Consider the following 20,754-nt stretch of genomic DNA (forward strand, 5'->3'; position numbering starts at 1 on the left):
GTCCAGCGCGGTCTGGCTTGGCGCTGCGGAAGCGAACACGTGGGTACTGGTGTGGAGGACGCTGAGCACCGCGTGCAGGACAGCCAGGACGTTCAGGACGGCATTGCAGCGCATTACCTGGGCCCGTGTCCTCCTGCGTCTGCAGCAGCACGGGGCCCTCGGGGCCGTCCGGCTGGCCTGCGGGAACTGGTGCGCGTTTCTCCTCCCCGATTTCTGCAGCTAGACATCAACTCCAGTTAGACGGATCGGTTTGTTTGGAAGGAAAGTCCCTTCGGATTCGAGACGCCACCGGTTTCAGTCTTGGTTCCCGTGGAGGCCCTGCCCGCCCTGCCCGGGGACGGCCTCCTGCTGAGGTCGGCGCTGGCCAGCGGGCGGCGCGGTGACGCTGCGCGAATCTGCGGCGTCGCGGCCACCGCCGTGTCCAAGGCCGTGTCCGACGTGGACTCCTTGACCGAGGCCTTGGTGCCGGCACCCGTGCCGCCGCCGGGCCCGGCGTTGGCAGGCCTGTGCACGGGGCGGCCAGGGGCGGCGCCGGGGCTCGCCAACGCGTTGAAGTACGAGCCCAGTTGGGCTGGCCGACGAGCCCTCTCGACGGCGTCCTGGCGGCTGCGGTGCGGCCCCTTGGGGGCGTTCGCGTTCATACTGACCCAGGACGAGGAGCGAGGAGCCCAAAGCAGGGCACCAGCCCGGGAGGCGGCCCGATTGAATGGCATTGGCATTGTTGGTAATAACACTGTCATAGCAGCGAGGCTGCCACTCGCATTTCCAGATTTCCAGCCCAAGTTCGTAGTTTTCTGCAGTTTACTAAGTTTACCTCTGAGGGGCAATGGAATATTTGTCTTCTTTGAGTCGGCGAAATCTTATGAATACGTATCATTCATCTTTATTTGACTAGAAACCATCACGGCACAAAATGTATTAAAAAAAAGTTTTAAAATAAATAATCACAGTGTTTGGCTTTGCATAAAAGTAGTCTAAAAACTTGGCCTTGCGCGGAGGCTCAATCAATAAAGGTGCACGTGCACGTAGAAAAAAGCCCTTGAATCGGGAAGGGACTGTAGCGGAAAGAAATGTATCGTGGTGCCATTATTCGTGCGACAATGAAAATTTTGAAGGGGTGCCGTGCGTGCCGCCACCATGCTCGTCATCGGCTTCCGGGAGGCTGTCCAGGAGCGGCGCTCTTCGGGGAGCTCTTGGTGGCGGAGCGCAGCGGCTTGAAGCCCAGGTCGTCCGTCGGGATACCGTGGTGCCGCAGCTTGGACTCGTAGGCCGCCAGGAGGTCGTCGTGGGCCTGCACGGCGCGCGCCAGCTCGGCCTGCAGGTCCCCGCTCACCGTCGCGCCGCTCACCTGCGGAACAAGAACAGCGTCAGCCGGGGGGTCGGTGCGTGGGGGCAGGGCAGGGCAGGGCGGGGATGCAGGACGCCACAGTGGCAAGCTCTCCTGGAGGGAAAGCCCTAGCTACAGACAACTTCAGTACGGCAGTACAGTACGAAAATTACAGGCTGCCAACATTACAAACAGGCGGGTATGACAACATAGAGGGTATCTGCTAAGCGAAAACTGGAGAGCCCTTCATTTCTAGTAACTACTATCGGTAAATTCAGTGCTACACCTACACGAAGCAGCAACTTTTACTGCGGGGGAAAGCCTCGAATGTCGTCACTTACAATCAGGTTGATGGGGAGGGCTCGGGGAAGGGGGAGGGGCGGGAGGGGCCCTCAATGTTTCACATCCAGACTTAGAATCAAAGGCACATTCCCTACTCTAAAATGGGGCACGTCGGAGGGGCACAAGGTACAGCAATACATTTATTAATACAAACACATTCAATATATTGCAGCAATCTCGCGCTGCGAGAGTCAACAGGTAAGAACACGAACTCGCATTGCGAGGGAGTCAAGGGATAAAGGAAAGTAAAAGAGAAAGGGTACTGTATGTACAATAAAAAGGTTGCAACAAAAATTGGCCCTCGTGGAGGTGAAGTAGCGACTTGGACAAGCCAAAGGGGACCGAGACTACGAGGACGACGAGTGGCTGGAATGCTGGTCTCGCATGGACGGCTTCCGGAACAGCTCCACCACCATGACCTCCCTGGAGCGCAGCAGCCTGCCCAGGTGGCGCGTCTCGCTGGGGGTGCGGTGCGGCGCGGGGGCGGGCTGGTCGTGCAGCCCCGTCACCGAGGCCGTGGACTTGGCCCTGCTCACGAGGATCCTGGTGGGGTTGCGCGACGGCGAGGGCGGCACTGGCAGTGGTGGCGGCGGCGCGTCGTCGGCCGGGCAGGTCCGCATGGAAGTGAGCGAGCGGGACTGCCTGCGCGGACAGCGCGGACTGCGCCCTTGATGGTCCTGGGGGTTCAGCAGGTGGGCCTTCACCGCCTCCTCGAACTCCTCGCAGTCTGGGCCCGCAGTCTCCGGAGGGCTGCAGCTGGCCGTGGAGAAGCGCACCTTGGGCGTGCGGCAGCCGAGCGGCTCCGTGGCGGCGTCGCGGCTCACCACCTCGTCCACCTCGGCCCGCATCGGCGAGCTGGGCACCGACCTGGGCGATCTGGCGCGGACGCAACGGCGCGGCCGCGGCGCGAGGTCGTCATCGTCGCCGACGTGGTCCGCCACCATGCGCCGCCGGGGGTGAGAGTCGTCGTGGCCTCGACGCGTTCGGCGAGGGCGCCGCACCATGCCGCCCTGCTCCGCCATGGTGTCCTCCACCACGCGCCACGCCTGCGCCTGCGCGCGGGACAGCAGCACGGGGTCCGCCTCGTTGAAGGACGCGTCCGCGGCCCCGTCCACGGACGTCCCCGAGGGACCGGACGCCACGCTGGCCAGCTTCACGTCCGAGTCGGTCTCTTCCTGGAGGCAACTCAGCCGACTCGTCGTCACCCCCACCGTGGGCGTCCCCGGGGAGACATCTTCCACGTCCTCGCTGGTGATCTCCTGGATCGTGACCCTCTCGCGGAGCGCCCTTCGGAACAGACGTGAGCTGGACACCGCCGCCGAGGTGGCCGACGCCGCGCTGGGTGGCGACAGCACCTGCGGTATGGGACTCAAGCTGCCCGACGTACCGGAGCCCGAGGTGGACGACGAGTCTGACGAACTTCGTGCGCCTGCCGATGCAGCCGCCGTTTTCCTGACGGCGCCCAGTGTATCTGCTTTTTTCGCAGGTGCGTCCATCTTCTTGCTGGCACCAGCCTTTTCGGCAGTCTTCATGGCCCCCGTCGGATCTGGTCTCTTGACGGCCCCTGTTGGTTCTGATTTCTTGATGGCCCCCGTCGGTACTGTTTTCTTGACAGCCCCCAACGTGTCCGTCTTCTTGACGGCCTCCGCCGTGTCCGGTTTCTTGGTGGCCCCCGCGGTGTCCGGACTTTTCACACGCGTGCTGCCTTCCCGCGTGTCTGGAGCTGCGGCCCCGTCTGCCGACGGCGCGGCTGCTGCCCGGTCGGGCCTGGCCACCAGCGAGGGGAACATGAGCCACATGGCGGTGTTGGCCCTGGCGACGTTGCTGCCGCTGCTGCTGGCCGTGCATTTGGCTAGGCCGGGCTTGGTCCAGATGACGGCCTTCTCTGCCACGCTGGAGGTGGCCGACGAGGCCAGGGAGTCGGAGCTGTTCGTGGACGAGTCCGCGGGGACTTTGACCGTCCTGCGGGCCTTGGGGCGCTTGGCCGGCGACCGGGTCGGCACGCGCGCGGCTGACGGCTTCCTCTGCGGCTTGGCGGGCCGGGCGGGCAGCGGCGGCAGCAGGATGCGCTCCTCGTAGCACTGCTGGTGGCGGTCCGGCACGGCCGAGGCCGTGAGCCTCACCTCATCCCCGGTGACTCTGGCCTCGGACCGCGAGCGCGACCGCTTGACGGCGTCGTCCCGGGCGCCGCGCTTCAGGCCCCCGCGCCGAGGCAACTGCGGCAGGCTGCGTGCCCGGCCCACCGAGTCGCTCGCGTCGCCCACGTCCGAGGCCGTGCTCGTCGCCATGTGGCACAGGCCCGAGTGGGCGGAGCCGAGGTCCGACTCCGAGGCCTCCAGGTCGAAGCGGACTGAGTGCTGGCTGTGGCGGTGCGCCTTGCTGCGTTCCCTGCCCACCGCGGTCCTGCTGTTCGTCCTGCTGGCGGACCTCATGGACGTCCTGCTGCCCGTCTTGCTGGAGGACCGAAGCGACGTCCTGCTGCCCGTCCTGCTGGTGGACTTGATGGAGGTCCTGCTGGACGCCCTGCTGGCTGCGGGGCTGGCCTGGCCCGGGTAGCACCCTGCGTGGCGGTCCGTCTTGAACAAGTCCTTCCGGGAGGGCCGTCGCGGGGTGGACATCCCCGACGACGGCCTGCTGTGGCGGGGAGTTGCTTCGGGGGAATCGACCGACAGGTCGCCAGTGGAGGTCTGCACACTGAGCCTGCGCGTGGTGGAGGCCCAGCGGCCGTGCGTCAGGCCTCGCAGCCAGTCCTTGATGCGGCTGCACTTGTTGGCCGTGCTGGGCTGCTTGCTGGTGGCCGACGGCGAGTGCCTTCTGGGCGACGGCGGCGTCCTGGGCTTGGCGTGCGCCGTGTGCGCGTCGCTGCTGGGCCGTCGCTCGGGGCTGCGGCTGGTGCTGCGTGGCTTGCCGCGGCGCCACGGCGCCTTCAAGTCGTCCAGGGACTTGGAGCGCGGTCCTCGCCGGTGGCCGCGGGGGTGGCGGTGCGTGCGGTGCGCGGCGTGCACGGCGGGGTCCCCGAGGTCGTCGGTGCCGGACGCCGCGGACCGCTTGCCTTCCAGTGCCGCCGCCTTGGCGACGCGGGGATCCTCGTCCGAGTCGCTGGAGGACGTGTTGCTGAAGCACGAGTCGACTTGGATTGCGGGGTTCACGGACGCCGTCGAGGTCCTGGCGGCCACGTTGTCGTTCGCCAGGGTCTCCTCCGCGATGGTCGGAACGGCCGGCGAGACAATCCTGGGCGTCTGCGTCTGGCTGGGCGGCACGGACGCCCGGAGCGCCTGCAGCTGGGACTCGTCCCTGGAGGCGACGCAGATGGCCGACGACGTCCTGGGCGGAGGGCGGTGCGTCCCGGACGCGCACAGCAGGGTGCTCTTGTCGAGTGGCACCTTGTTCGCAGGGTCCGAGTCGGAGTCGTCCTCTTCCAGACAGATGGACGATGACGCCCTGGACACGACCGGGCGACTCACAGCCGCTGCGGAGCTCGTCCGCGAGAGCGTCGTCGTCGTGGCCACCTCGCCCCGAGCCGCCGACGTCGCCTCCACCCTGACAGGCTTGCCGCTCTCGCTCTGTTGGTCCGTGTCAGCCGGGATGCCCGGCCCCTCGGAGGGTAGGCTGCTCGACACTCTCTTCACGTCGCAGGCCGGATCGCATTTGGGGGCTGTGCCGGCTGCGTCGGCCACCTCCGCGGACGGGATGGCGAGATCTTCACTGCTGATGGAGGGTGGCCGGTCCGTGGCAGGCGGCGGCCCGAGCTGCCCGGGCTCACTGGACATCGGTGGTAGAGAGGACTGACTGGCGGTTTTGTCACTTTCTTCGACGGGCAGAGGTCGGTCGTCTGGCCCATCGTCGCCACTGGCGGCCGGTGGAGGAGGATCTTCAGGCCCTTTGCCACTTTCTTCGTCGGGTGGAGGTCGGTCGCCTGGCCCTTTGCCACTTTCGTCGGGTGGAGGTTGATCATCAGACCCTTTGCCACTTTGGTCGGCGGGTGGGGGTCGGTCGTCTGGCCCTTCGTCACCTCCGGCGGCGGGTGGAGGTGGTTCCTTGTCGCCTCCGTCCGCAGCGGGAAGCTGATCGTCCTTGTCACCCTTCGTGGCGGGCGGGAGGTCGCCACCGGAGCTCCCCGCGCCCTGCGCGAGCCCCGCCAGCTCGAGGGCACTGGTCCCCACGGTGAACAGGGAAGGCCCGCGCGCTTCGCAGGACGCGTCGCAGGCCGGGGCGGGAGGCAGGACGCCCGCCAGACTGGGGGTGCTGGTGGCGGCACTGAAGAGCGACGGGGGCCTCGCCTCGCACGACGCGTCGCAGACTTGTGGCACTCGTGTCTCGGAGAGGCTTTCGCTGAACAGGGAGGGCAGCCGCGCCTCGCAAGACGCGTCGCAGACAGCGGCAGGATGGCCCGACGGGAAGCTGGCCTCGCAGGAGACGTGCCGGACCGCGTCTTCGTCGAGAGCAGGGTCGGTGCCCACGGAGGCGAAGTCAGTGCTGCACAGGGACACGTCGCGTAGCTCACAGGCGGGGTCGCAACCAGTGTCCTTGGTCCTGGACGGAGCCTCAGCTGCTCGCGGGCCTGCGGGGGCGTCCTGGGTGGCGTCGGCAGCCTCGGCGGCGTCCCAGGATGCCGAATGTCGAGCGGTGATGACACCTGGAGCTGGTGTGGCGCCCGCGGCCACCGAGGACGACGACGGCTGCGCACTGGCGGCGCGGGTGGCGGCGCGGGTTGCGCTGTGCGACTTGGACGCGGTGCGCTCGCTGGCGGCTTCCTCGTGCACCGGTGGAAGCGCAGAACGAGCCACGGACTGGCTGTCGTCGTCGTCGCCCTCCCATTGTTGCTGCTCGGCCACACCTGCAGCGCCACCTGTTGGTCAACAGAACGATCCCTGCGTTCAGATGAAAGGAATTCAGAAAATAAGTCGGTCGGGGAGGATGGAAGCTGGGGTAGCGACGGTGCTCCTATTTTTATTCAGCCAGTATCCGTTGACGCGCCTCACCTCCCAGCGTGGTGGACACCGGAGCAAACTCCGCCATCGATGCCGCGTCCGCCTTGGGCGCCTGCTTGAGGAGGGACTGGGCCCGGGACGGGGTCCTGGATGGAGGCGCGATGGCCGGCGGGACGAACTGCTGCGAGACGGAGCGCTGCACGGGGGCGATGAGGGACGGGTCCGCGGGAGGCAGCGACGTCTCCGCGAAGCTTCTCCGCACGCTGCGGGCCCCCGACGACTGGCCCACGGTGCAGCGAGAGGGCCTGAGCAGCGCGTCGTCGTCCAGGGACGTGGTGCTCCATTGCACGTCCACGGCCACGGTGGAGGCGCCGGGCGGCCCGCCGAGGTACACCGTCTCGATGCTGGCCGTGGCCGCTATGGACATGCCGCCCGGCGGGGCGGCGTCCACGCGCGCGTCCGCGGGGCTGTCGTCCACGGGCCGCGCCGGAGAGAGCACGCGCGAACGCCGCGCCGAGCTGGCCGCGCTGGGCGTGGGGACGGCCGAGGGCCGCCGGCAGTCGGCGTGGCGGTCCCACGACTTGCTGCGCGTCGACCCCGACCCCGCCGTGCTGGTGGACAGCCTGCCCGAGACCAAAGCGGACGGCCGGCGACCTGACGACACCGGGCCGACGAGCGCGGACGGGCGTCGCGGCGTGGGCGTGGGCGGCGGTGGCGTCGCGGCGGACGTGCCGCGTTGTGGCGGGGTGGGCGGGGTGGCTGGGACTCGGGACGAAGCGGAGCCTCTCTGCGACCTGGTGGAGTTGGTGCGGATGGTTGACGACGTCACGATGACTTCCGGCAGCGCCTTCTCGTGCGGCGCGAGGGTGTCGGTTTGCCCCAAAAGCGAGCTGCACGACTGCAGCGACGGTGAGGAAGCCATGTAGATGTCGGCGTCTCTTTCGGCGTCATCGTCACCCTCACCGTCGCCATCCTCGTCCGTCTCGGCGATGGTGTCGTCCTCGAGCGGCTGCCGATACTGGCGCACGCTGGGCGCCGCCGTGCTCGTCAGCGTGGCGCCGCTCACCTTGGGCAGGCTCATCTGCGCCGCGGACAGCTTGACGGCCAGCATGCCGCCGGTGGGGGGCGCTAGAAGCTCGGGCTGACGCACCGTGACCTGCTTGGCCTGCGCGGAGGGCGTCGAGGCCGGCACCGGTTTGGCCACGCCGTGGGGAGCCTTGGGCTTGGGGGGCGCGGAGGCTGTCGCGGACGGTCTAGTGGGGGTGGGTGTTCTAGCGGGGTGGAGCTTGGTGGGGGTCTTGGCGGGCCTGGGCACTGCCTTGGAGGCTGGGGCCGTGGAGGTGTGCAGCTTGCCGGGGGTGGAGCGCGTGGTCACGCTAGCATGCACTAGAGTCCGCTGCTTGCGGTGGGGGATGGGGGTCAAGTAGGCCGTCGAGTCCTCGGCACAGGGCGGAGGCGACGCCGGCGACGATACGGGAGACAAGCGACGGGGCCGCTTGGCGGGGCAGGGGCTGGTCTTGGCGTCCGTCATGGTGGCTGTGGACGTAGACGAGGCAGTCGCGCGCTTGCGGCGAACTCCCACCGAAATGCCCACTGCTACCGCAGCGCCCAGCATGGCCGTGCCGACCACCACCGCGCCTACACCCGCTGCAGCAGGACCCGCGACAAGTGTGGACGGAGACGCAGCAGAGCCTGTGGGGGAACCCCTCGGGGACGTGTGCGGGGTGCCTTTCTGGGAGCCGTTCGGGGAGCCCTGCGAGGACGGCGTGCGCACCCAGCCGTGGTCGCGGCCTCGGCCTTGGCCCGCCGTCCGCCGGCACTTCTTGCAGCGCCGCGTGCAGGGCCGGTGCGGGGGGCAGGGCGGGGGCTTGTCGTCGTGGGAGCGGGCCCTGGGGGAGCGGCTGCTGAGGGAGCGCTGCAGGGAGCGCAGGGAGCGGTGCAGCACGAGTTTTGGAGGACAGTGGCACCGCGACGCCCCCGCCAGCAGGCACTTGCTGCAGCGGTGGTCCTCGCCCTTGGCCTCCAGGACGGTGCAGGAGCGCGCGCGGGGCTCGGCGGCCGCGTTGCACGAGCAGGAGCTCACGTCGCTGCCGCTCTCCACTTTGCCCCCTGCGCGCGCGTCGACCCCCAGGGCCAGGCCCAGGCCGCTGCCGGTGTGTGGGCGGAGGGTGTGGGGCTGCGGGGGATGCTGGCGGCCGGGCTGGCGGTGCCGGCGCGTCGACCTCGGCGACGACCACAGCTCCATGACGTCGGCCACGGGGACGCTGCCGCGCCGGGAGTGCCGGGACCGGGGGCGGAACGGGGGGTAGGTCCTCCGGGATGGGCGGGTCGGAGGACGGGCCGGAGGGCGGGGAGGCACGCCGTCGTCACTCACCGCGCCGCCGCCGCGGAGGTCTGCCATCTTCTTGCCCAGCATGGCACTCTTCAGCCCCGACTTCTGCTGCACATCGAGAACCGCCCCCACGAACTCGGCGTGCAGGCGGTTACGTTCCTTCTCAACCTACAATTTACATCCAATTTACAAAAGGAAACAGAATTATCCTCGACTATCCGAAAAACACAATAAAAAGAAAGCTGCTTATAAAGACCTTTTCAAAACGAAGTTCAAGGACCTCATTCTCCCATCGCAACTCTTCCAGTTCTTTTGTTACCAGACCCAGACGTTGTTTAGTATTCTGCAAAGGAATCCAATGCAACAACCATGAAATTAAAGAAGCTTCCAGCCACGAATAGCAGCGACACGACTTTTAAGTACATACAGCAAGTGTTATCTTGTCATGCTCGTAACTTGCTAACTGACGCTGCAAGTTTGTCAGTTCAGATTGAGCTTGCTTCAAAGGTTCAGTGAGTCGTTTGTTTTCTCCCTGAACTTCACGTAGCTGCTTCTCCATTCGTTCATGCCCACTCTTTAACTCTTCCATTTGTTCCTGAGGCGATGATTAGTTAGCCTTTTAAAATACTGTAGATTAAAATGATTTACATACCATACCTTGAGACTACTGATGAGTGCCAAATTGTTTAAAGTGATCTCATTGTAGTAATTCTTCATGTCATTGAACGCTTTTTCATGGCTTTTAGTTAGCTCAACCACTTGACGATTTTTACGTTGTTCCACCTCAGCCAATTCCATTGACTGCTGCAGACCCATATCCTCAGACTGAGTTGTGAGACGAGCCTCGTATTTACGTTCCAATTCTACAGAATCTTGAGAGAACTGCTCACGCATCTTGCTGATCTCGGCACTTTGTTCCTAAATGACAAGGAATTTTTTAATTGTTGTGACTTTATTTAAATAAGTCAAGGATAGGGAGGTTGAAAGCAAAACAGTTATTGCACCGGATTCCTACACTCAATATAATTTTACCATTTTTAACTGACGCACCACCTCCTGGTGGGCTAGCTCTTGCTCTCTTAGTTTTGTCTTCAGGTCATTTTTGTCCTTAAGTAATTCATTTTCCATAGCTGTGTACTCATCCTGAGCCATCTTAAGAGCAACCATTCTTTCAACCTTGACATTTGATAAGTTGCACTGGTGCTCATAGAGAAGATGCTTGACTTTTTGCTTGTATGTCTTAATCTCTGATTGGTGTTTTTCTTCATTTTCATCTTGTGCACGATCCTGGTTTCTAAACTCACAAATAAGAATGCAATATGTTAAATTTAGAGCCTTTCTGACACAACCAACTTCTTTAAATTGATTATTTTACCTTAGCTGAGCCCTATTTTCTTCAAGCTGTTGCCTTGTTATTTCCCAAAATGTTCGAAGCTTGTCCCGCTCTAGTTGGAAGAAATTTCGCTCTTCTCTTTCTCTGTCCAACTCCTCTCTCAGTCTCAGGGAAAATGCTTCCAGTTGTTCTCTAGACATGCTCGTGGTGTCAACCCCATCGACAGGACCTCCTTTCCCTTTTCCTTTCTTTGGACCCTTCATTAGAACAGAAAAGGTAAGTAAATTTGAAAAACGTGGATATTAAGTTGATGCGACACTGTTAATGTATTGTGGGTGGACAAGGTGGTAGTTAGAGCTGGTAGGGCTATTCATTAAACATTAATTTGGAAGCTTCTGTATTGGGATGCAAAACTCCTACCATTTTGGAGATATCTGTAAAATGCAACTGGAAATTCCAATTAAGTAATAAAATTAAACGGGAACAAGATCCCTGTGTGACATCAAGAGGTTGGTTTGTTTTTGTTTACAAACACACTCGTTGCCATGGCAACGCATCCTACCCTGCGCATAAACGTGACTGTGAATAGTCACAAACGGCTGTTCATTTGTTGATGAAGGCGAAGGCCGAAATTTGAAACTTTGACAGTCGGTTGAGAAGGTTGACTTTTATCGGTGATCTCAGTTCTGCTTCAGTAAGTCGTGTCGCGTCGCTAAGTGGGATCAAGAACCTCGTTGCGTGTTGCTTACTGTGCACTGCCCACTCTTCGTGCTTTCTCATGTCAGAAGGAATGTTGTCAATGGTCCCCGGCTCCCGCCGGGTGGTCGGTTGTGCAGCCACAGGTAATTGTTTTTAAATTTTAAAATTGTTTCTGTAACCGTATACTTGGGTTTCCTGCCGATATCCAATCGCTCGTGTTCATGCTACACGTGGCTCCGTGTTGCACCAGGGTCCGTCAACACGGCCGCGAGGGTTATGTTTCGTGCACTATACCTTTTCATTCATGGGTTGCAGATGATGGACTGCTCTCCTCTCAGAAGAAAGTTCTCCGTGACGTCAAAAACACTCTTCAGTCACACAGTAATTGCTGTAAACCAGCTTCAAAGCCAGTTTTGGATAATGTCAACCCAGTCGTAGTCAACCAAGACCTCGGGCCCAGGCCTGTAATTTATTGTGGTCAGGACGATCAGTTTTGGGACCCTTGTGATTGCTCCAAAACTGCTGGTGAGGCCTTTTAATGAAACTAATGTTCCTCTCCTTTAGGTCAACAGAATCTGCTTTACTCTTTACTGCCTGTCTTTCAGACGAACTTCTGTCTTCCCGGTTGCCCTGTGAATATCTGAACAACACCGATTTTGCTTATATTATGAGAGGACTTGTAGGGATTCCAAGTGGCCATGGCTATGATTCTGACTGCAGCGATGTAGAATACAGCTATTTGGATGAACCCTTCATTGAAAACTCACTTGATTTTTTGGGTACGTTGATTGTTAGATATCATTTAGTTGGACATTCAAAAGAATTTTTCTAAGACTTATTGTAAATGTTTGATCTGGACATTCTCTTGCAGATACCAGTCCTATACCAACTGAATTGAACCTTCTCCCCATTTATTTGGATCCACCCACACTCATTGACGTTGAAGATGAATGAGGAGTAAATGGTCAGTTCTTAAATTTTATTATGTCTGTTGAACTTTTATAACCTGTATATCGCTTGTCTAATCAATGGTCCAAATGTATTACTGAATTTGTGAATTATGATCTCATTGACTTAGCTTTTATTGAATGGAATAGGATGAATAATACAATCATTTCTTATAAACAAGTCGCCTTTATTTCCTGTTAAGTCATTTTGATTTTGAAATGTGGCTCAGCCCCTGCTTCAATGAAACAACTGGCTATATAAAATAAAGTTGTAATTAGAATTATGAAAATTCAAATATGGTTTGCAAATAGTACCATATCAACAAAGTGTTCATAAAGTTTTGGAGATGACACATCACAGCTGGACAGCCCAACCAGTCTTGTCTGGAATGCATCTCGCTTGATTAAATTCTTGAGGCACTGCAGCACTTTCATCGAACTTGGCAACCAACACGATCTCTTGGAATAAGCCTCAATTCTGAGCCGTGCTTGAGGAAAACATTGCCAGCTGTTTGTTGAGGGTTGATTCCAATACCATCATCGGTGATGATGGCGGAGGTTGCTGGAGGCACCTTGAACTCCTCAGCCGCAAACTTGAGAACGGCAGTGAAGGGTGTTCCCTCTGGAACACTGAGCACTTTGAAAGGTAACTTCGGGTCGGAAGTTAAAGTGATCTTGAAGGTTACTTTGGAGGCTGCCATTGCTAGGTTAGAGGCACCCTGTGTGCGGCAGCTGGGTTCGTCTAGTTGGTAGTCGGGGAGTCCGCAGACAGCTTAGCACCGCAGTGATCGACTGGCTCTCCGCTAGGTGGACATGCGGTGCGTTGCACGCGACACGCTACGCAGCGCTTTCACTCGACGATTTGTCCGTTCTCAGCACAAACACCAGACGTTTGTCACACACTCCGCAGCCGCACACGTCACAACACACCACCGTCGTCTGCAGCGCTGCGAATAGCGTCAGCGTCCTGCCAATAAGGATCCGCGGGTCGGCTGTCGTCTGCAAGCCGCTGTGACGTAACTCAGCAGACGACAGCTTGAACGGAAAAGTACAGTGGTACAGTTGTGATTCTCATTCAAATGGTTCATTGTTGACAACCAACTGTTGGGCCAGACGGCGCTTTCGGTCTTTTTGTAGGAGAAAGAATGAAAAGAGATTAAGTTGAATGTTAAAATAGTTACTGATATTATTTTATTAGCGGGAAAGCGAGTAGTACTAGAACATTATCGTGGGGAACATTTTTAATCGGCTGATGCAACTGATGTTCCTGAGGCATGTATATTTTCAAGTTTGCGTGGACAAGCCAGAGGCTGGCCAGCCCGAGGCCAGCGGGGATAGCGAGGGAATTCCCAGGTCTAGAAGGGTTTGTTGGCGATGAACCTGTTGAGCAGGTCCATGGCCCATCGCGGCTGGTCGGCGGGCACCATGTGCCCCGCGTCACGCACCAGCACCTGGCTCAGCTTGCCGGCCTGCTTGACGTAGCCCGCGAGCTCCCCCTTGGACACCCACTTCTTCCTGGGGGCGCGCCGGAACTCCTCCGCCCCGGACCACTTGAGCTTGGAGAGGTAGTTGTCGGTGAGGGCGTAGGCCACGATGATGTCCAGCTGCCCGTTGTACACCATGACGCGATAGTGCTCCAGCAGCTCGGCCAGCCAGGGCGCCACGGACTGCAGCATGTCCTCGCGCAGGTGGCCCTCCACGACCTCGCTGTGGTCCCACGTCGAGTTGCCCACGTGCAGCGCGCGCCGCGCCCAGGCCGACTGCACCAGCTGCGTGCCGTCGCTGCGGTCGGGGTCCTTGGTGTACAGGAAGTTGAAGTAGAAGTCGAAGCCCGTCAGGTTCTTGAACAGCGTCGGGTAGGAGATGAGGTCGCCGCCCATCATGCGGTCATTCTCCATGAAGGCGTCGAGCCAGCGGCGCTGCTGGATTAGCGCCACGATGCGGTCCTCGCTGGCCTTGAGCGCCGCGCTGCCGGCGGCGTCCACCAGGCCGAGTTGGAACGTCAGGTCGCTGTACTTCATCATGTTCTCGGGGTCGGTGAAGCCGTTGCCAATGAACAGGCCCTGGAAAACACGTGGTCGTTCAGAACCCCTGCCAGGTAGGTCGCCAACGCGCCCCGCCACACACCGGTGCGCGGATGGTGGCCTACCTCGGCGTCTCACTCCACGCTCACCTGCAGGTTGATGCGGTCCGACGCCGCGGCCTTGGGGTTGTTGGTGTGGATGGCGTAGCCCAGGGCGGGCACGTACTTGCCGGCGTACGACTCCCCCGTGATGAAGAAGGCCCTGCCTTGCAGCTTGGGGAACATCCGGTAGAACTGGACCACCGCGGAGTACAGGTCGCGGCCCACCTGCGCCATGTAAGCACATTCCATTAGTTTCCACCAATCGGGGGTGGGGCCCCTCGAGGGCGGTGGTGTACTGTACTACCTGGGTCTGGTTGCGGGTGTACCCTTCGTCGCTACCGGTGAAGCTGTATCCCGAGCCGACGGGGTTGTCGATGTACAGCAGGTTGTACTGCTTGCTCCACGAGTACTTCCGCAGCGTCACCTTGCCGTTCTGGCTCTCGTAGGGCCCGTTCTCGGAGAAGAGGCCGTACAGCGAGCTGGCGCCTGGTCCGCCCTGCAGCCACAGCACCACGGGGGCGTCCGGGGCTTGGTTCTCGGCGGGGAAGTACCAGAAGAACATGTTCGAGTCCAGGGCCTAGAAGTCAAGGTATGGGGGTGAGCGGGGCGCGAGCGCTGAAACTTGAAACCACGCCGCAGATCGAGTACGGACAAACTCACCTTGTTGACGGTAAGGAAGCCGGCATAGCTCTGGACGTTGCCGGCGAATGGCTTGACCTGGGCGGCGCGCTGGGCCCCCGTCACGTTGCCGCTCTCGATGAGGGGCGTGAGGAACAGCGGTGCGCCGGGGTCGATGTCGCCGTCCGCGTTGAGGGTGTCCGGGACCTCCTGGACGAGGCTGGGCGGCGCCGCGGTGGCGCGCGTGTACCAGGACCCATGGCAGCGCCCGGCCAGCGCGACCAGGATGAGCAGCAGGGGGGACATGGTGTCCGTGCCGGTCTCCGCGCCACTTGGCTTTGGGGCTCTGCCTCAGGCAGTCCCCCGTCACCGGCACTTTGCGATTCCCCCAATTCTGCCCGTCTCTTCCCTGCCCCGCCCCTACCCGCGCCCGCCGCCCGGCCGGCGGCTGACGCGGCGGCCGCTTGACTGGGCTTGATACGGTGTGGCGCGGGTCACTTCGGACACCCTGATAAAGACCGACCCCAGCGACCCCGACGCCAGCCCGACGCTGCGACTCTGACCTCCGCCACCGCCGCAGCACCGAGAGGAGAGGAAAGGCCGCCAAGGCAGCCACGGCAGCCACGGCGCGGGGCAAATGGCAGGCGTTGCTCCGGTTGCTTGTCAGCCTTCATCTTTTACTTCCAACCAATCCCTTTCAAGCCTACTCATTATCCATGAAGTGGACTGAGATGATTGTTTATCATAGATGAGGATTGGGATTAAATAGTGCCCACATGGAGAGTAAAAACAGTTACTTTGCACATATGAATACTTTTATTGTTATTGTCCAAGTCATCACAGCATTGCACATACACAGCAGTTTACCACCATGAAACAAACCTGACAAGTTTTAAATTTGTGCTAGGTTTAAAAGACTGACTAAAATACTAAAAAATGTAGTTTTGTCCTGACTCTTCGGATAAGATTTAAAAAAAATCAGCAATAAATACAGAACTATGAGAGATGTCAAATTTAAGACCATTGTAAGAGTAACATTTAGAACAAGATATGAAATAGTCATATAATTTTAACATGTCAGTTTCAATCGAAAGATGAATCAAGTTCACATGTCACCATGCATTAAGAAACAAGTGATGGCTAAGAACAGAACTTCAGATTTAAAACAAAACATACATGTGACTTTGAAAAATGTAAATCTAATGTAGATTACATTTACAATAAGTCCATGGAATCACCACCATAAAACAAACAATCTTACACAGCTCTAGGAAGCTGCTTAAGACTTCAAAGTCTTCAAATAATATTATTGCCTTACAGAAGTCTCCTGTATTCAAATACCTGCATAAGTCTTCAGAACATGAGTTTTGCAGTTATTTTATGTAGCCAGTTATAGCGTAATAATTGTAATTGACTTGATTATACACACCGATAAAATAAATTTGCATAAGTCTTATGCATCCTAGCTTGTTTGAATGCTGGATATGCTTTTCCTCTCATTTATTTGATTCAAAACTAGTAAGTTTCAAGTAAAGAATAAAACCTCCAAAAATTTAATGTTTTATCTAAACCAAAATGACACTACTGAAGGATATGAACTTCTCCAAAAGCTAAAATACACATTAAGTTGATTAAAGGGGCTTATTGGAAGTTTAAGATTACATTAAATAGTGAAAACTGCTGACAAAGAACAGAACAGTTCTGAAGACTGCTCTTTGTGCAAGCAGCTTTCAAGTCGATGTAGACACAAACCTACAAATAAATTTAATAAATGTTTTTGTTTTTAAAGCAACATTGTAAAATGTTAAAAGTATTATATGGCACATCACAATTCTTTCTTTCAGAAGAAAAACAAAACAACAAAAAACAGAATTAACAACTCTTCTAAGAAATCACACCATAACCCAGGAAATGAGATTGCAGATTTAGATGAAGCAAATAACATCACAAACACACTTCAAGTGAATTGCTCTAAAACTCTATTTTATGGCCCCGAATCTTCAGTCTACTAAGCTTGAACACTTGTAATTACTGAGAATATAGTATCTTATAACATAGAAAGTTCTTTTCACACCTGACAAATCAATGACATTCTTAAAGGTAATGTGCAATCAACCACACAAACTACTTTTTATTTATTTTTCCTCTATTTGGAGCAAGCAAAAGTGCAAGCAGCACCAAAACCTGATTGTATACTTAAATAGGGATTTCTCAATGTGGCTTGCCTATGTCTAAGAAGGCTATCACAATTTGAAAACCATAAACAGGCCACACACACAAAAGTTACCTCAGAGCCCAAAAGATAGTCTAACACAAAATGATGCTTTGACAAGCTCTATAATTAAACAGCCATAACAAATGAAGTAACAATCTTATAACTAGCACAGCAACCACTGCCTGGACGAATTGAGCAATGGGTCTTTCCCATTCATAGTTTACAAAATAAATAGACATAGACTACATTGTAGAGGAACGCACAAAAAGAAAATGATTTCAAATTCATAACGACATGTAAATTGATGTAGATGTGAACCAAAATTTGTGCAGAACCAATTAACACTGGTAGTAGATGACCACAATAAAACTGGAAACAAATTGGAACATTGCAAAAGCATTATGCTAGCACAGTAAAACATGTGAAAATTCACAAATAGGCACAATATGCACCATTGTGCACAGCGAGTTCAATATGATTTTTTCCATACAATCAATTAACAGTATGAGCTTAACAATCGGTCACAATTAAAAATAAATCAACATCAAAACCAGTTCTAAAAAAATAAAAATTGGCATTGCTTCAAAAAAGGCAAAACATTGTAATTGAACAAGTAGAATAAAATAACAACACAATATATATGCATCTTGTTGGTCTCCTCGTAAGAAGAAATCATAATACAACAGCATATCACAGGAACTAAGGAGATAAATACCATACTGCACAACAAAACTGAGGGCAATAGACTGGAAGAAATGAGCTTCAGTGGCCAACACTTATAATCTGATGAAAGGAATGTGGCAAAAAGAAACATCTTTTAACAGGAGCAGTTTTTAAAACATAAGATTCAAATTCATAACTGCCTCCATCAGATTAGATGGTCAAAAATATTTGTAACAAGCTCATAATTGGGAGTGTTCAGTACTGTTTAACATACTGAAAGAAAACTGAGACAGTAAGGGAGAAGATTAGAAATATTAGAGAACTTTTCTCAAATTGTCTCGCACAAACTCATTGCAAGCGAAACTAATGCCAACTGCTAAAGGCCCTTTTATCCAGTTCATACTTAGGCCCTTATAAAATCCTCGCCTAATACCTTCTTCCCTGCAAAAATAAAAATGTGCATTATTGTAATGTTATGCTTATTAGATGAAAAACTAAAGAATAGCCTCTTGGGCGTAGTTTACTGCCAAAAACTCACCGATATATTTTTCTCATAGACCCTATAAAGGAATCGTACTGTTCCCCAGTAACTGCAGCTGTTTGCATTCTTCTTCGCACTATATCAAATGGGTATGAACCAGTCTGAGAAACAGCTCCAGCAATAGCACCACAGGTCCAGTTAGCAAAGAGGGTTGGCATCTTATCTTGCAACCAATCTAAAAAAAAAAAAAAAAAAAAAACTCAAATTACAAAGGCCTTAAACATATCATGTGCCAGAACATGCAACACTGACTTCCACTTCCTTCTGGAAATAAAATGCGAAACATGGAAAAGTTTGCTTACCTCCATAGTTCTTTTTTAACGTTTGGTAAGTGTAGAAACTCAACCCAGCATAGGGTATGACTCCAAGCAATGTAGGTAGATATCCACGATAAAATGCCAAAGCACTTTCATTTTGCCACATAACTCGAAAAACCTACAAGCATTGAAACAGACATAGTAAACAGAACCTTTAAAATGAACACTATTGCAAAAATTATAGATCCACATACAGCTCTAAGTGAATCGTAATTTTGTTTGTTGGTTACTGCCATTCTGGCTCGAGCTAAATCCAAGGGGTATGTCAGAGTTTGGGATGTGGTACCTGCCAGGGCCCCTGCTAAAAATCTCTTAAAATTAATTTCTGCTGGGCTGAAAGAGTGAGAAAAAAAGAGGGAATAAATAATTGGCAACAACTCCAAACTTGATATTATTCTTGGCAATGAAAAATGTGGTACTCACTTATCATCAGGTGAAGAAACATTCAAGCCTAGAATTTCCACCCATTGTTCATGAGCTGTGAATTGAATGGCACCATGAGGAATGATTCGGGCCATGGTGGCGCTATTTCCTCTCCACAAACCCAAAACTCCTTCATTATAATAAGTTCCCTTCAGAAACTTCATTACTCCACTCAAGGAGTACGGCGTCTTTTGAATCTGCAGAAACAAAGGGCAAACTCTTAGCTAAAAGTTTTCAAAGCAAAACACAAATTTATTAAATGGTGCAGTATTTACCTGGAAATAGATCTTTGCTCTGTCTAATGGAGCAATTGTGGTCTTCGCTACTGCCCCGGCAGCACCACCTGCTATTAAGCCAGAGCATACTTGTCTGGACCATGAAAGCTATAACACATCAAATACACGACAACTAAGATATGATAAGGCATGGTAAGGTGTGAGAGTTTGAGAGGAAGACAAAGTTACCTTTTTCTGCTTATGCTTGTCCTCTTGGACACCAGCTGGGTTGTCAACAGGTTTGTCGTTCATGCTGGATGAGCCATGAGATGTAATTGCAGTTAAAGTAGAGGCAGGCGGAGGTTTCCGTGCAATAGATGTGGTAATCGATGTTACGGTGGCAGAGACAGAGTGGGCAGGTGACGAAGAATAAGATAAATCTACCATCGCTGCAGATTAAGTGTGTATCCTGGAAAGGAAAAGAGGCAGCTGGATAAGTCCAGATGGTAGTTGCAATACACAGTAATGACACATTTCATCAATATTGGAAAGTGTTTATGTATCTGAGAGGAAATAAAAAGGGTCTAGAATAGTAGTATTTTTAAACTTCTCTTCCATAGTTCAAGGAGAGCAATATCCTATAAGATTCCATGAAAGGGAAGCAGTAAAACAATCGTGGTCGCTCAACTAGCTGCGTAAACAACATCCAGGCACAATGACTTTCAGACATTTCACAACTCCAAGACAAACCACTGATGACCACTGATTCTAGCCACGATTCAAGCAGTTTAGAGCTCTGTTCCAATATTTCACCTCGTTATTTGAATCAACACTGAGAAGAGATCAAGTGTCAGTGATAACTGGCAGCTCACACAGTTACAACACCACAAAGTTTAAAGGGCACTTGGCTCTCCTACGCAGGAGGCAGGAGGCGCGTCCGGAGTGCAACTCGAGCCTTCGGCCCTTCGGCCGGCCGTGGCAGTGCGCCGTTTACCATGCCGCCAGAGGAATGCCATTAGCCTGGAAGCACCTCAAGTGCACAGATAAAGCAAGCCCGGGGACGAGGCCGGGACGGGGCCAGGCCAGAACCCAAACACCATTTACCTTCCGCACTCCGCACTACGGCACTGGTCTTGCACTGCGCACGCTGCGAGTGCAGTTCCGAGGGGTGAGAAACCCAAAGCACTCACTCCCTCACTCTCGCGCGTTTAAAAAGCTGCGGACAAACTACCCCTGTGCATTCTACCGAATTTTCGACGAAATTCAATCACGCGCAGCTAAATTAAATCGCAAATACGCACACGCACGGAGACATCCGATCCCGATCCAAGGACTCGACTCGACCGAAAACAACATCACACACCTACACACTCACACACAGACACAAATGTTTCCAGGATTGCAACCTATGATTGATGTTGTTTTCCGCATAAAATGTACCTCTAGCACACGCAAGCACAAGTCGTTTTCTTCACAGATGCCTCAAAGTTATTATTTTTAAATTCATCTTTCATCAGACACGATGCTGTGTGATGCTTTGGATTTATTTTAGAACTAAACTTTAATAACGGAGTGGCAGCCCTGCGTAGGCGCAACATTATTTTCGACAGAAAGAATTCATCAATACTGTTTCATTATTTTCACGAAATCAAAGCATTCATCTGGGTTAAGAGAACTAGCCGAAGTTGAAAGAATGAATAGGCAAGTAGAATTAATGTATCCAGCA

General features: G+C 54.9%; 5 protein-coding genes across 10 annotated transcripts; 1 reads left to right on the forward strand and 4 right to left on the reverse strand.

Annotated features, from left to right (window-relative positions):
- Positions 1-910: 910 nt before the first annotated feature.
- Positions 911-11,356, reverse strand: LOC117641332 (dynein regulatory complex subunit 4). 3 transcript variants are annotated; one of them, XM_034378558.1, is made up of 8 exons: positions 11,259-11,356; positions 10,308-10,522; positions 9,965-10,226; positions 9,590-9,850; positions 9,360-9,527; positions 9,189-9,275; positions 8,975-9,100; positions 911-1,348 (listed from the first exon to the last, which is right to left on the reverse strand). In XM_034378558.1, the coding sequence occupies exons 1-8, from the start codon at positions 11,268-11,270 to the stop codon at positions 1,145-1,147; spliced, it is 1,335 nt and encodes a 444-aa protein (XP_034234449.1). In that variant the 5' UTR covers positions 11,271-11,356; the 3' UTR covers positions 911-1,144. The 3 variants fall into 3 exon arrangements, with proteins under 3 accessions (XP_034234449.1, XP_034234450.1, XP_034234451.1); XM_034378559.1 differs by lacking the exon at positions 11,259-11,356 and adding an exon at positions 10,828-10,960; XM_034378560.1 differs by lacking the exon at positions 11,259-11,356 and adding an exon at positions 10,686-10,818.
- On the forward strand, positions 10,907-12,089 carry LOC117641333. Its single transcript, XM_034378561.1, has 4 exons — positions 10,907-11,107; positions 11,280-11,489; positions 11,570-11,743; positions 11,836-12,089. The coding sequence occupies exons 1-4, from the start codon at positions 11,044-11,046 to the stop codon at positions 11,916-11,918; spliced, it is 531 nt and encodes a 176-aa protein (XP_034234452.1). The 5' UTR covers positions 10,907-11,043; the 3' UTR covers positions 11,919-12,089.
- LOC117641334 (ubiquitin-fold modifier 1) lies at positions 12,079-12,920 on the reverse strand. Its single transcript, XM_034378562.1, has one exon. The coding sequence runs from the start codon at positions 12,610-12,612 to the stop codon at positions 12,343-12,345; it is 270 nt and encodes an 89-aa protein (XP_034234453.1). The 5' UTR covers positions 12,613-12,920; the 3' UTR covers positions 12,079-12,342.
- Positions 12,921-13,072: 152 nt separating this feature from the next.
- LOC117641331 (venom serine carboxypeptidase) lies at positions 13,073-15,008 on the reverse strand. The gene is made up of 4 exons (XM_034378556.1): positions 14,697-15,008; positions 14,341-14,613; positions 14,085-14,261; positions 13,073-13,974 (listed from the first exon to the last, which is right to left on the reverse strand). Exons 1-4 carry the CDS (start codon positions 14,958-14,960, stop codon positions 13,267-13,269), a joined length of 1,422 nt encoding a protein of 473 aa, XP_034234447.1. The 5' UTR covers positions 14,961-15,008; the 3' UTR covers positions 13,073-13,266.
- Positions 15,009-15,451: 443 nt separating this feature from the next.
- LOC117640809 (mitochondrial coenzyme A transporter SLC25A42) lies at positions 15,452-20,422 on the reverse strand. 4 transcript variants are annotated; one of them, XM_034377702.1, is made up of 9 exons: positions 20,330-20,365; positions 20,133-20,244; positions 19,278-19,497; positions 19,089-19,196; positions 18,814-19,010; positions 18,585-18,723; positions 18,376-18,508; positions 18,071-18,248; positions 15,452-17,973 (listed from the first exon to the last, which is right to left on the reverse strand). In XM_034377702.1, exons 3-9 carry the CDS (start codon positions 19,473-19,475, stop codon positions 17,847-17,849), a joined length of 1,080 nt encoding a protein of 359 aa, XP_034233593.1. In that variant the 5' UTR covers positions 19,476-19,497; positions 20,133-20,244; positions 20,330-20,365; the 3' UTR covers positions 15,452-17,846. The 4 variants fall into 4 exon arrangements, with proteins under 4 accessions (XP_034233593.1, XP_034233594.1, XP_034233592.1 ...); XM_034377703.1 differs by lacking the exon at positions 20,133-20,244 and having other exon boundaries at positions 20,330-20,422; XM_034377701.1 differs by having other exon boundaries at positions 20,133-20,390.
- Between the last annotated feature and the right edge of the window lie 332 nt (positions 20,423-20,754).

This window comes from Thrips palmi, unplaced genomic scaffold, assembly GCF_012932325.1.
Source record: "Thrips palmi isolate BJ-2018 unplaced genomic scaffold, TpBJ-2018v1 HiC_scaffold_15, whole genome shotgun sequence".
Taxonomy (NCBI): domain Eukaryota; kingdom Metazoa; phylum Arthropoda; class Insecta; order Thysanoptera; family Thripidae; genus Thrips; species Thrips palmi.

Bases quoted from the DNA above. Each gene is read 5' to 3' on its own strand.
- LOC117641333 (XM_034378561.1), top strand. From the start codon at position 11,044: ATGTCAGAAGGAATGTTGTCAATGGTCCCCGGCTCCCGCCGGGTGGTC. The intron at 11,108-11,279 runs GTAATTGTTTTT...CATGGGTTGCAG, and splicing joins GGTCGGTTGTGCAGCCACAG to ATGATGGACTGCTCTCCTCT. The intron at 11,744-11,835 runs GTACGTTGATTG...ATTCTCTTGCAG, and splicing joins AAACTCACTTGATTTTTTGG to ATACCAGTCCTATACCAACT.
- LOC117641332 (XM_034378558.1), bottom strand. The intron at 9,528-9,589 runs GTATGGTATGTA...TCATCGCCTCAG, and splicing joins CACTCATCAGTAGTCTCAAG to GAACAAATGGAAGAGTTAAA. The intron at 1,349-8,974 runs GTGAGTGACGAC...CTTGTTCCGCAG, and splicing joins ACCTCCGCGGCGGCGGCGCG to GTGAGCGGCGCGACGGTGAG.
- LOC117641334 (XM_034378562.1), bottom strand. From the start codon at position 12,612: ATGGCAGCCTCCAAAGTAACCTTCAAGATCACTTTAACTTCCGACCCG.
- LOC117641331 (XM_034378556.1), bottom strand. From the start codon at position 14,960: ATGTCCCCCCTGCTGCTCATCCTGGTCGCGCTGGCCGGGCGCTGCCAT. The intron at 14,614-14,696 runs GTGAGTTTGTCC...CTTGACTTCTAG, and splicing joins GCTTCCTTACCGTCAACAAG to GCCCTGGACTCGAACATGTT. The intron at 13,975-14,084 runs GTGAGCGTGGAG...CGTGTTTTCCAG, and splicing joins CGGACCGCATCAACCTGCAG to GGCCTGTTCATTGGCAACGG.
- LOC117640809 (XM_034377703.1), bottom strand. From the start codon at position 19,475: ATGGTAGATTTATCTTATTCTTCGTCACCTGCCCACTCTGTCTCTGCC. The intron at 19,197-19,277 runs GTAACTTTGTCT...GATGTGTTATAG, and splicing joins ACAAGCATAAGCAGAAAAAG to CTTTCATGGTCCAGACAAGT. The intron at 18,249-18,375 runs GTAAGCAAACTT...TTTTTTTTTTAG, and splicing joins GTTAAAAAAGAACTATGGAG to ATTGGTTGCAAGATAAGATG.